A 12,291-nucleotide genomic window follows, 5' to 3' on the forward strand; every position below is an offset into this window, starting at 1 on the left:
GCAAAGTAACGCAAGTGAGTCAGCGCCAACGCGGTACCGAACTCAGTGACCATAACCCAATTCTCTCTGACAAAGAGAGAGAGAGAGAGAGAGAGAGAGAGAGAGAGAGAGAGAGAGAGAGAGAGAGAGAGAGAGAGAGAGAGAGAGAGAGAGAGAGAGAGAGAGAGAGAGAGAGAGAGAGAGAGAGAGAGAGAGAGAGAGAGAGTGTGTGTGTGTGTGTGTGTGTGGTCGTTAACGAACACACACACAGAGTTCAATTCCCAAACAGCAAGAGTGCAGGATTCGAGGTCCGACCGAGCTCTCCGGCTGGTTGATGGCGACGTTGCCGGCAACGGGAGGGTAAGGGTGTGCATTTGGCGAGCGTGAGGCAATTTTAGTAGCTAGCTTGACCGCCTGTGGAGCCATCATCGAATGGGCGGCATACCTCCATCCTTGATTTCAGACTGCAACTTCTCAGCTGCCGCAGCCCGTCACCGTCAAGCGAGCATTTCAGTTCAGCTCTTCCTTTACGGCCTTCTGGCTTGCTTCCGACAAGCTCTGTCCAGCCGTGGCTTCGCCAGGCGAGTTCAAAGTTTTCAAGGAAATTGAAGTCGCGCCTTGGCTGGCGCACAGTGGAGGCCAGACGGCGCCATGGACGGCCTGGGTTCACTGGATTTGCCCTCGTTGAGCAGTGATGACGAGGTAACCCGCGCTCGTCTTGCCTGTTCTTGTGCCTGAGGCGTTGGCAGGGCGTTGACAGGGCCTTGCGCAAAGCTAAGCTGCAGCATGATATCGGTTGGATCACATCGTTGCTAATCTCTCATGGTCATCTTCCCCCTGTCTTGTGCCCTCTTCTCGCTCACGGCCCGACAGACAGCCTCTGAACCTGACATTGGCATCTTTCAACGAGGTGGAGACTGGGACTGGAAGGACGCTTTGGCACCATCCAGTTCCCGTGCGACCTCAATCCGCGCCCTTTCACCGACTCACTCACTGAGTGAGGTGGGGTCCATCGCTGGTGCTGACACGCAACAATCCAATTCCCATAAACGCCAGGTCGATGCAGCCGATAGCCCTCGCATAGCCAGCCCCAACACCGCTGCGGGCATAGCGCCGGATCGTTTCCTGGGTCCAGATCCAAGCGAGGTCGACGCAGATCTCAATGCTTTTCTTGGACCACGTCCCGACCCAGCTGCTCTTGCCCTGGCGTCCCAAGTGGCTGCCGAGCACCAACCAGTTCCAGGCCTTGGTGCGCTGCGGCTGGAGCTGCCTGACATGAGTGGTCTTGCTTCTTTCACGGTTCCGTCCACCGCGCCAATCAGGCCCAGTTGCACCCCAGTGTCAGCCGCGTCGTCACCAGGGCCAGCAAAGGCGTGCGTGCAGCAAGGTGGCCATGGTTTTGCAGCCCGATCCTCAAGGCAAATCACCACGGCTGGCCATGATCGGCATCGCGAGCCCAGTCGCACAATGCGGGCTCGCATGCTATTGACCCCCAATGCCCAGCAGGCGATGGGGCATCATGGCCCGGGTGAGGGTGCACAGGCCACTGCTCAAAGCGATACAGATGAGGATGACGACGAGGATGACGATGATGATGATGATGACGACCTTTTGCTCCAAGCACGGCGGCAGCTGCGTGGCCGCGTAGCTGGTCCCATCACGGCACAGCAAGCTCGCGGACGTACCTCTTCATCGACGCGTGCCTTACACAACCCGTTGGGCGACGAAGATGCAAAAATGAGGCAGGAACCCTTGGGCAACGGGGTGGCCTCAAACCCAAGCCCGAGCACACACCGCGATCGTCACGTGCACTTTAATCCTTCTCTACATTTCTTCTCCTTGGAAACTGCCGAGGCGAGCGCGCGATTGACGCGCACGCCTCACTCTCGCCCCACTGTGGTACGAATGCGTCGTGCCAGTCGAACGCTGCCCTCTTCCGACGCACACCCCCAAGTGGAATCAGAAAGCCCTGGCATAGCACACAGGCCGCCAGATGATGGGCTCGACGTTGCTGCCACCGAGACTGCGTCCGCCACAAATGTCGTGGCTACCTCGGGTGCCACAGCGTCCGAGAATGTCGTGAGCGAAGGTGACACGGCCAATTCCGGCTCCACTCTAGCCGAGCCCACCGACAAGAGCAAGGCCCTGCGGCTTCTGCTACAGACTACTAGTGATCCCGAAACAGCCGCGCTGCCCAAAGGCTTGCCACGCAGAGAGCGCGCGAGCGATTTCACTCAAAGGGCGTTGCAGCGTCTTGATCAGCGTCGTGGCTGTGGACTCAGCTTGCACCAGTCCAACATTACCCTCACGCAGCCAGATTTTGGCCTAGTTTACCCGCTAGCCAGTGCCGACTTGGACCGTTGTGCCGACCACCGCTTTCGCCTTGACTTGACGGGCTTGTCGCTTTCTTGCATTGGGGCTATCATTGTGCCGCTGACCATGCTTTTGCACAACGAGGCGCTGCAGCTTACAGCGCTTCAAGTCTGTCGGGCACCCAGTAGCCGTATTTATTTGACCTTTCTATTGCGATCTGATCAGTCCTTGGAAGTCACCACGGAGCGCCTGCGGCATCGGCTTCAGCAGGCCTCTTACGGAAGTCGCTTAGGTGCCCAAGAGGAAGTGATTGCCGCCGCCGTTGATGGCGTGACTGCAACCCCTTCAGAAGCTTGGGCGAGCTTTTCCCACGCCTGTGATGCACGCATAGCCCCAAACAACAATGGCTCCAACCTGCAGCACGATGTGGCTCTGCTCGAAGCTCAGTGTGAGCCAGCCTTGCTCGCTGAATGCCTGACCGTCCTTGAGGCCCATAGCGCTGCGTTATTTGGCTGCCGCCTGGTCTACCGGAGCGAGGTGCCCTGGTTAGCCCTGGCCGTCTACGGCAATGGCGTGGTGGAGCGTCTGACGAATTCTGTTGGTCCAGCAGATCTGGCTGTCGCGGCAGCAACTGCTCCTGGTTAGTCTTGCGAGGGTAATGGTAGCTTCTTCCTTCCTTTGATTGTCACGGGCGCGCGCGCGCGCGCGCGTGTGTGTGTGTGTGTGTGTGTGTGTGTGTGTGTGTGTGTGTGTGTGTGTGCGCGCGCTTTCTCTCTTGTCTGCTCGCATCTGTTCGGACTCGTCCTTTCATGGCGCCTTGCTTTTCTCATTCGTCTGCCATCACACGGGTTTTTGCGACATAGAGAGCCTGCGAGCTCGCTTTGGGCATCAATTCGGGGATTGTGTCCGTGCTACTCATCATAGTTACCAGGCGCTTGCCGACCTTATCACCGCGTTTGGGCCCCGTATTTGGACCGAGCGTCAACTCAAAGAGTACGCCACGCAGGCATTGGTTATCGCTCCTTCCTGCTGTTTTCTGCCAGGACACGGTTGGCTTGTCCGATGCAGCTGGGCAAATGATCCCATCTCACGCGTGGCCGCAATGATTATCGCCAGGTACCAAGGCGTCCCAACCCTGCTGAGTACCCCAGATTTAGAAGGACTGGTTTTACTTGTAAGCGTCGCAACTGTTGATCTGGTCCGGCGTGCCATCTGTTCGCTTGTGGCCGAGGGTACGTGATCTTAGAATGCCATCCATTGCTTTGAGAGGGTTTGCTGCTGAGCGGACCGGTCAACAAGTGTGTTGATGACTGCTGTCTGGGTGGCTGCAGGCATCGGTATTGCGACCGCGGGATACGTGCGCTTGAGCAAGGAATTGGCAGCAAGTCTCCTGCCTGAAGCAACGCCCCGTTCCATCTTCCTGGTGTCGTGCCAGGGTTTGGGTTTGTGGCAGCGGCGGACAGCGCTTCGCCAGCGGTTGCGAGACGCTACCTTGGCAAATGTCGTGCTTAGCCTCCGCTTCGTGGTGGGAGACAACGTCGAAGGAGCAAGCATTCCACGTCGGGTGCTGGATGAACATGAGCTTGCTGTTGTGCTTCAAGCGCAGCTGGCAGAGATTCCACACGCACCACCTCAATCGGGGCGCCTCAGCAGTGCCTTTGAGCAACTTGACGCTCTACTTCCAGTGGTCGCCGTTGCCACGCTGGTGGATTCCACACCTGACGTGATGGCAGCCGCACTTGACGAACTGCATGCCTTGCCCAAGTTCCACCTCATGGGTTTCAAGCGCGTGTGTCAGGTATGTCCCGCAGCTTGAGAAGGTCTATGCTGAGCGTCTGGTGGTACGATCGCGCTAACTCCTTCGTCTGGCCACCTAGCTGTCGCGCAGTCAGGTGCGAGCGCTGGCGCGGGGCGAAGTGGGGACGTCTGCTTGGAAAGCAAGCGTTGCTCAATTGTCGGCACCCGGCGTGTCCATATTCGCCCTTCTTCATGCACACGGAGACGACCTTCCGATTCTCCGGTATGATTGATGAATTTTGCCCCAGAGCGAGTCCTACCGGACAGGTTACTCATTGACTGGTCTTTGGGTGCTGTGATCGTGTTTTCAGGCGGCGGGGCTTTGCCTGGCAGGCCCCCACAACTTTGTCCTCTCTCTTTCACATGCACGAGCTTCGTTTGGTGGAAACGTGGTTCCGCCCCTGTCTCGCCCCACCACGGCCGCTGCAATTGCTCGAGCCGCGCGTGTACGGCGCGGCAGAAAGCGTATGTGTTGTTGGAACGGCACAGGGCGATGCGGCCATTGCCGAGACATTGCACTACCTGACCGATCACAACCAGGAGGTTGGATGCCTGAAACCATGAATCGTGGCTTTACAGCTCAGCCTTTATCAACTGAACGTCTCGAACTCAATCCATTGCTTTGGGCGATGGGGACACTTAGGTCGAGTCTCTGCACACGGTGACGCTAGACGAGACGTTGCAACGCATGCTGGTTGCAGCGGATGAGGACGGGTTTGCAGAGATGGATAGCACAGCCTTTGGCGCAGGTAGCGCGGTCGTAGTCGCTTTGATTGGGGGCAACAACGCCGTGCAGCGCCTTCATGCCTTGCGTACGGAGCTTCAAGCACGAGGCCACATTGGCATTGCCGGTGCGTTTCTGCCCGCCTCGGATGCAGCTTCTGCTTCGGGCGAGACCTGCCTTTGTCAGTGCTGGCAATGACTGACGGACCTGTTTGTCGATGGGATGGGCTTCTTTTGTTTTCTATTTTTGCTCGGGCACCTTGTCCCTTTGGGTTACAGTGAGCTCTTCATTTGAGGCCGCACAGGAGCTGGTTTGGACACTGCGACAACACCTGTCGACCGTCGATGCGTTGGGCATGGGCTCCTTGCGCCGCTCAACCCGTGTCTCGAGTTCGCCGCTGGACAAGTTGCAGGAGCTGCTATTACTTCAGGTGGCTCCCGGAGCTGTCGGGCGTGCTGTGCAGCTCGCTCGTAAGGAGGATTATGTGCTTGTTGGCGTCCAAAGCGTCGAATCGGATGGCGCCGTGGCCTTGGCGTTCGAGCGCGCGAATGCCGTCACCTGCGCACAACAGCATTTCGCGCCTTCGTGGCTGCAGGAGGTAGCGCCCACGCTTGGAGTAGCTGAGAATCTGCGCCAGATTGAAGGCCAATTTGGGGTTTTGTTCCATGGCGCTCACTGGCAAATTACCCGCTCACTCATTTCATAAATAATTTTAATTGACTGCTTTGGCACAATGAACAATGCCCTGTGGTCTCCTCCTGACTTGGCTGATTGCCTGTTTCCCAAGTGCATGCCCACTAGTAAATGGATTGTGTGGTCGTTTTGTTTGTTTCGCTTTGTTTTTGATTTGGATCTGGGAACGCAGTTTCTCCATGCAGTGAGGCTTGAGCACATGAGCCTGGCTTGCCAGCCTCATGTGCTTCTGCGCAACCCGCATTTTCTGCCACAAATAAACATGAAGATGGCCGATTTGATGCTCCCTTGGCGATGCAACCTGCTTCTCGAGACCAGGCAAAAGATGAACAGACAAGAGACGAGTTGCTGAGCATATATTCTTGGATTGAGGCTCCATGCAGCGCAAGCAAACATGGAGTTAGGCGGGGGGAAAGGGTGGGGATGGGAGAAGAATGTCACGGATGTGTCATCATGGGCATCGATCCTCATTGTTGCATATGGTGCAATCTAGATGGCCTGGCCAAAATGACAGCGCCAACACGAGCGCAGCACGGGCAGGCACCACTGGGGCTTCTTCAGGGTGGTAGGGGACCTCAGCCCTGAGGGTTGTCCAGGCTGGAGGATCAAGGAAAAAAAAAAAGAGTAGAGATCGAGGCAATTATGGGCAGATGGTGGCAAATCGAAGGGACATTTACGCCTTCTTGGCAACACCCATGCGCTCAGCCAAAACCTGGGCAACACGGTCGTCCAGGCTCTTGGCGTGCTTCTTGCCGTACTCCTTGAGCTTGTCGGCGAAGGTGTCACGCACGATATCCTTCTTGGGCGCCGCAGCCTTGGCCGAAGCAAAGCGGACCGAGCCGGTCACGCGCATCGCAGCAGTACGAACAGCAGCAAACATCTACAACATGAATGGTTCATGCACACAGTGGGGCATAGAATGGACGTTAGACCGAAAGCAGGCGATGATTGCCGGTACAGACGACACTGCCATGTCGTTACTCATCGACTCGCAATCATCCCCTATCTCTGCTCTCTTTCATACTATCCGTGGAAACATTCCATGCCTCCCCCACCCTTTCAAATGACAATTAAGATGGCCACATTCACAGCCGCGCTGCCGTTTGGGAGCGGTCGACGGCAGTCGGCACGTTGTGCCTGTGCTGGTTCGTCGTCGTCCTTACCTTGATGGTTTGTGGCAGGGGAACAAAATTGTACAATAGTTGTGATGTGTTTTTTCCTGCCAAACTTTATACTGAATCTCCGTGGCAATTTCTTCTCCCATCCGTTTTTGCTGACAACCGAGACAGTGACCAACAGTCATTGTGTGTGTGTGTGTGTGTGTGTGTGTGTGTGTGTGTGTGTGTGTGTGCGCGCGCGTAACGAAAGGAGAGCGAGCCAGGTCGAATCTTAAGCCTCGAGGGGCAATCAATTGTATGGTGGGGGATTTCACGCACAAGCACAGGCACGGATGAGGCACACGCTATCGGTGGTGGGCGGCAAACAAGCCACGACCCACCAATGACGGGTACATGGCACGATCTTCGAGAAGCGACAAAGTCAACAGACACACAGACGGCGACAATCCGCCATCACAGCTAGATTTATACGAAAGCATTGCATTGGACGATTGAGAGCAGCCAAGGAGAGGGTGGGGAAGAGACAATACAGGCTGCACAAAACAAGGAAAAAAAAAAAAAATTGACGCGAACACAGGGCGTGCGTGGAGTGCGTGGGGCTCGAAAAAGTGGTCGCTGCGTCTTAGGAGCCGGGTGGTCGCTTACTGGCCTTGACCACGGCTGTAGCCAGCCTCGCCGTTGTAATCATACAGGTTCTCCGTCTTGATGACATCAAGGCGAGAGTTGTCCATGCGGCGCATCAACTCGCAGATGTGAGTGTTTGAGGGCAGGTGATCGCGGCTGTTGCTGGTGAAGCGGCAACGCCAGTGGTTGACCTTGTAGGTGTTGGGGTTGCCATCAGGCCAAACCTTGACGCCTCGGTTGGAGATCATCTCGAGCTTGAGATGATCACCCTCGCAGGCTTGGAGGTGCTGGGCCAGGATGTTGGGGTCACGACCGGTGCCCTCCCAGTCAACAAAGATGTCACAGCCAACCAGGCTCTTGGAGGGGGGCGTGAAGACGGGACGCTCAGGCAGCTCAAAGGTGGGGACGTCAACACTGTCCGAATCGAGATCGATTTCCTCAGCAGGCAGGATGACGGGCAACTGGCCCAGGCGCTCAATGACGGCGTCGGCAAAGGCTTGGCAGCCGACCTTTTGCTTCGAGTTCTTGCCCTCACGGTAGATATCGGCGGTGTGGATGCCATCTTCAATGGTCTTGAGGAGAGCGTTCTTGATGGTCACAGCAACATCGCGCTGGCCAATGTGACCCAGCATCATGATGGCACCGTTGATCAGACCCGAGGGGTTGGCAATGTCCATGCCAGCAATATCCGGGGCTGAGCCATGGATGGCCTCGAACATGGCCGCACGATCACCAACGTTGGCCGATCCGCAGAGGCCGACGCTGCCAGCCACTTCGGCCGCAACATCCGAGATGATATCACCGTACAAGTTGAGGGTCACGATCACATCAAAGAGGTGGGGCTTGGAGGCCACCTGAGCAGTGGCAATGTCCACAATGCGGTGCTCGCTCTCAAGGGTCGGGTATTGGTCGGCAGTCTACATGATTGGCAACGGTCGTGAGGGCGTGCGGTGTGCCACCAGCTGCAGCGCGCCTTTGACGGTTTAGAGAGAGAGAGAGAGGGGAGGAGGAACACACAAGCGAGAGGGAGAAGAGAGAGATAGAGAAAGAGAGAAAGAGAGAAACACGAGAGAAAGATGCACAGACTTACGCGCTTGAAGACGCGGTGGAAAAGGCCGTCGGTGATCTTCATGATGTTTTGCTTGGTAATGCACGAAACGCGCTTGCGGCCATGGGTCAAAGCATAGTCAAAGGCGTACTTGCAGACGCGGGCGGTACCGGGCACGGTAATCAGCTTGATGCACTGGGTCACCTCCGAGGTGTGGCGATGCTCAATACCGGCGTAGCAATCCTACAGATACAGGTCAAGCCGTGAGAGCACTACTATTTGAGACAGCTGGCTTTCTTGGGTACTATGGAGAAGGGAGAGGAATGAACACGCACCTCCTCGTTTTCGCGAACGATAACCATGTCAATGTTATCGTGCAGCGAGGGCACAAAGGGCGCGTACGACTTGACGGGACGAACGTTGGCGTAAAGGCCAAGCGTTTTGCGCACGGTCACGTTGAGGCTCTTGACACCGCCACCCAGAGGGGTCGTGATGGGGGCCTTGAGGAAGAGGTTGGTGCGCTTGAGGGATTCCCAGCCGTCTTTGTCGATACCGCTGCTGACGCCACGCTCGTAGACCTTCTCACCAATCTCGACAATTTCAGGGGCAATCTTGGCGCCGGCCGCCTTGAGGACGCGCAGCGTTGCCTCCATGATCTGTCGTTGAACAAGATGTGGCGTTATTGAATCATCTGGCAACACGACGAGGCAAGCCCATACTAGGGGTGATTTGAATTCAGCATACCTCGGGGCCGATGCCATCACCGTACGCGACGGTCACACGGCGGTTGCCGTGCTCATCGTAAGCATCCGGGTTGCTGCGCGAGGCCGCACTCATCATCGAGCGGGAGGCCAGCAGGGTAGGCTGGCTGGTGCCGCGAACGGCACGGACCAACATGGACATGATGATGGCTACACCAATCGGGAGGCGGCAAGGAGGAACCGTATGAGCACAGATGCTATGCGGGAGGCTGGTTTTACAAGAAAGAACTCCAGTGTGTTTGGGTGATCGAAGACGAAGAAAGGAGGTGACGGAGAGGAGCCAAAGCAGGTGGAATTGAACATCTCGTGCCAAAGGGCAGAAACGCTCGCAACAAACATCAAGGCAAGAGGGCTCAAAGGTTTCAAGGACGCTTTTCAGCATAGCATGCAACGGCAAATTGGGTTGGGTGGTGGTGGAGCAAGTGTGAAATCAGTGGGGACCACTGACGCTCTGCCCTGAGCACTGCCTGCCTTCCTCGTCTTTGTTCTCCAGCACGTGATGATGTCCCTCACACAGGCTGGCTTGTAGCATCTCAACAGCAACAAGGATGCAAAGCAACAAACGATGGCCGCGACAGCAAGGAAACGGCCACAGGGACTAGCATCCCCACACCAGCGAACGCATGATCAACACAAGGTAGTCTGGTTTGATGGACGACCGACCTTGAAGGGGTGCCAAGGGGCAGCGGTGCGGCTTGGGCCCGAAGGAATGTCTACTAGGTCATATGGAAGCACTGTCAGCTTGGGCAAACCAGTACTCAGAGCCAATCAAAAGCCTCTGCTTCATGCACCGTCCAAACAGCTCGCGCCAAGGCAAATCAGATGAACGATGAACAGGGCAGGCAACTTGATCGGGACAGTCACATCACGACCACCACGACCGCCACCACGACCAACCAACCGGCAGAAGGGGAAAATGGCGCAGAACACTTATTCACTACTACAATTGAACTCCAGGTTGACACAAACCAAAGAGACACCACACCCACAGCACAGAGAGAGAGTACACAGAGAGAGAGGAGAGAGAGAGAGGAGAGAGAGACAGAGACAGAGAGAGACAGAGACAGAGACAGAGAGACAGAGACAGAGAGACAGAGACAGAGACAGGAGAGACAAAGAGAGAGAGAGAAGAGAGAAGAATTGAGAGTTGAGAGAAGTCAGGGGGTTGAAGAAGATGAAGAAGATGAAGAAGATGAAGAAGATGAGCGAAGAAGGAGCCGAAGAAAGCGTCGTCGGGCTCGCCACGAGAGCTGAGTGTGTCGACTTGGCCCGACGGCCAGATGGCTTGCCCTCTGCCTTGCAGTCTCATCCTTCTCTCCAGGCCAGGCTAGCCCGAGAGCATCCCAAGCCCGGCTGCCATTTCGACCCATACAGACATGCAAAGGGGCAAACCAACAGAAGGGGGAGACGAGCGACAGTGGCAATCATTCAACAGATCCCTTTTGGCGGTGCACAGTGCGCAATGCTGCTGCGTCATAATCTTGATCTACACGTGTTTGTCACACATTCAACCCAAAGTGTAACTTTGTGAAGCAGAGATGACACAATACATGCATCTACTACACGAACACGGTACGTGTATCAGATCCCGCCCATCCGAGCTCACATCACGCTACTTGGGATGAGGCAATCGTTTCAGTGTGACTATAATCACACTTCCGCAGAGAGGGGGTTTTCTTGAGTGACTGGCGTCGCGATCGAGCAAAAAAACAATTTCCGTGCGCTTCGACTGATCGGTGACTGAGACGGTGAGCAGCAGCACCCAGACTCCAGAGGGCAGGGCAGGGGCCATGTGGCGCCGCGGGCTGGTCAAACGCTCGCTTCTCCTTGTGGAACGTTCCTTCTTGGGTCAGGGGCGTGGGTGGCTCGTGCATGGGCGTCGTGACCTATCGACGATGCCGCACACACCAGAGACCGCATCGCTAGACATGGCGACGCTCGAAGCCGCCATCCGTGCGGATCGTCGGCATTTGCATGAGCATCCCGAGCTCTCCTGGCAAGAGCATCAAACTGCTGCATATGTGCGCCGTCAAATCATTGCACTGGGCCTCTCTCCGCGGGACCTGTGCACCACCGGCCTCATCTGCGACGTACCCGACGCCAGCGGTTCCACAGCTGGGCCAAAAATCGCCATTCGTGCCGATCTTGATGCCCTGCCCATACAAGAGGCCACCGCCCTCCCGTTTGCGTCCCAATCACCGGGCATCATGCACGCCTGCGGTCACGACGGCCACACCGCCATGGGACTCGGCGCACTGCGCCTCCTCATTGCTGGCGAAGCGCCACCCCTCCCAGTACGGTTCATCTTCCAGCCCGCTGAAGAATTGGCTACGGGCAGCGCCGCAATGATCAAAGCCGGGGCTCTCGAAGATGTGGTTGCAGTCTTTGGCGGTCATCTCGACAACCGCTATCCCTGCGGCACCTTCATTGTTCATGAGGGCTGCGTCAACGCCAGCACAGATACCGTGCGAATCGAGGTTCAGGGCAAGGCTGGCCATGCCGCCCGTCCACACCAATGTGTCGACGCCGTTGTCCTCGCCTCGTCCATTGTGATGCAACTACAAACACTCGTGGCACGTACCGTGGACCCGGGCCGCCCTGCCGTTGTGACCATCGGCCGCCTTCAAGCCGGCACTGCCTATAACGTTGTGGCCGGGAACGCTGTCCTCGAAGGTACCATTCGCTGCACCGATGCCGACACACGCGCCCTCCTTCTCGACCGCGTAGCAGCCATTGCCACTGGAACTGCCACAACACTCGGTGGATCAGCCAGGACCACCTTTTCTGATGGCGTCCCACCGGTTATCAACTCACCACGCTGGACCGCAGTGGCTCGAGAAGCGGTGCTGGCGGTCGGTGGTCAACCTCAGCCCCTTCCCACGGCAAACCTTGGTGCCGAAGACTTTGCCAATTATCTGCAGCACGTCCCTGGCTTCTTTGTGCGCTATGGTGCGGCCCTGCCCGACGCCGATCCCAGTACAGCCCCGTCAGCTCACTCGGCCACCTGGGATTTCAATGAGGATATTTTACTACCAGGCGCTAGATATCTAGCCACCATGGCCCGCGCAGCCGGTGCTGCGTGGCAGCCAGTCTCAAATTGAGACCCGCCACACCCAGGCCCCTCGCGTGTCCTGACGACACCCTTGCCTGGGTGACGTCGCCCCGGTAGCAGCGCTGAGCGCCTTCTCCATGTACCGGGCACTACAAATGCCATGCCCCCCCCCCCCCCCCCGG

General features: G+C 56.9%; 3 protein-coding genes across 3 annotated transcripts; 2 read left to right on the forward strand and 1 right to left on the reverse strand.

The window, feature by feature from the left end:
• Positions 1–630: 630 nt before the first annotated feature.
• MONBRDRAFT_35905 (uncharacterized protein) lies at positions 631–5,552 on the forward strand (the record flags this gene model as incomplete). Its single annotated transcript, XM_001743019.1, has 5 exons — positions 631–681; positions 853–2,932; positions 3,624–4,090; positions 4,733–4,940; positions 5,092–5,552. The coding sequence occupies 5 exons, from the start codon at positions 631–633 to the stop codon at positions 5,517–5,519; spliced, it is 3,234 nt and encodes a 1,077-aa protein (XP_001743071.1). The 3' UTR covers positions 5,520–5,552.
• A 304-nt stretch (positions 5,553–5,856) lies between these two features.
• MONBRDRAFT_31232 (uncharacterized protein) lies at positions 5,857–9,761 on the reverse strand. The gene is made up of 7 exons (XM_001743338.1): positions 9,721–9,761; positions 9,041–9,207; positions 8,632–8,952; positions 8,339–8,539; positions 7,270–8,165; positions 7,005–7,083; positions 5,857–6,386 (listed from the first exon to the last, which is right to left on the reverse strand). Exons 2-7 carry the CDS (start codon positions 9,197–9,199, stop codon positions 6,180–6,182), a joined length of 1,863 nt encoding a protein of 620 aa, XP_001743390.1. The 5' UTR covers positions 9,200–9,207; positions 9,721–9,761; the 3' UTR covers positions 5,857–6,179.
• Positions 9,762–11,018: 1,257 nt separating this feature from the next.
• On the forward strand, positions 11,019–12,008 carry MONBRDRAFT_1658 (uncharacterized protein; the record flags this gene model as incomplete). The annotated part of the gene is made up of 1 exon (XM_001743020.1): positions 11,019–12,008. A coding segment is annotated over one exon (990 nt), but the record flags the coding sequence as incomplete, so codon positions are not given.
• Positions 12,009–12,291: the final 283 nt, after the last annotated feature.

Source organism: Monosiga brevicollis, genomic scaffold (assembly GCF_000002865.3).
Source record: "Monosiga brevicollis MX1 MONBRscaffold_3 genomic scaffold, whole genome shotgun sequence".
Taxonomy (NCBI): Eukaryota; class Choanoflagellata; order Craspedida; family Salpingoecidae; genus Monosiga; species Monosiga brevicollis.

Excerpts from the sequence above, each read along its gene's own strand:
- MONBRDRAFT_31232 (XM_001743338.1), bottom strand. The coding sequence starts at position 9,199 with ATGTCCATGTTGGTCCGTGCCGTTCGCGGCACCAGCCAGCCTACCCTG. Across the intron at positions 8,166-8,338 it reads TCCACCGCGTCTTCAAGCGC|ACTGCCGACCAATACCCGAC; the intron begins GTAAGTCTGTGC and ends CCAATCATGTAG. Across the intron at positions 6,387-7,004 it reads GTGCCATGTACCCGTCATTG|ATGTTTGCTGCTGTTCGTAC; the intron begins GTGGGTCGTGGC and ends TTCATGTTGTAG.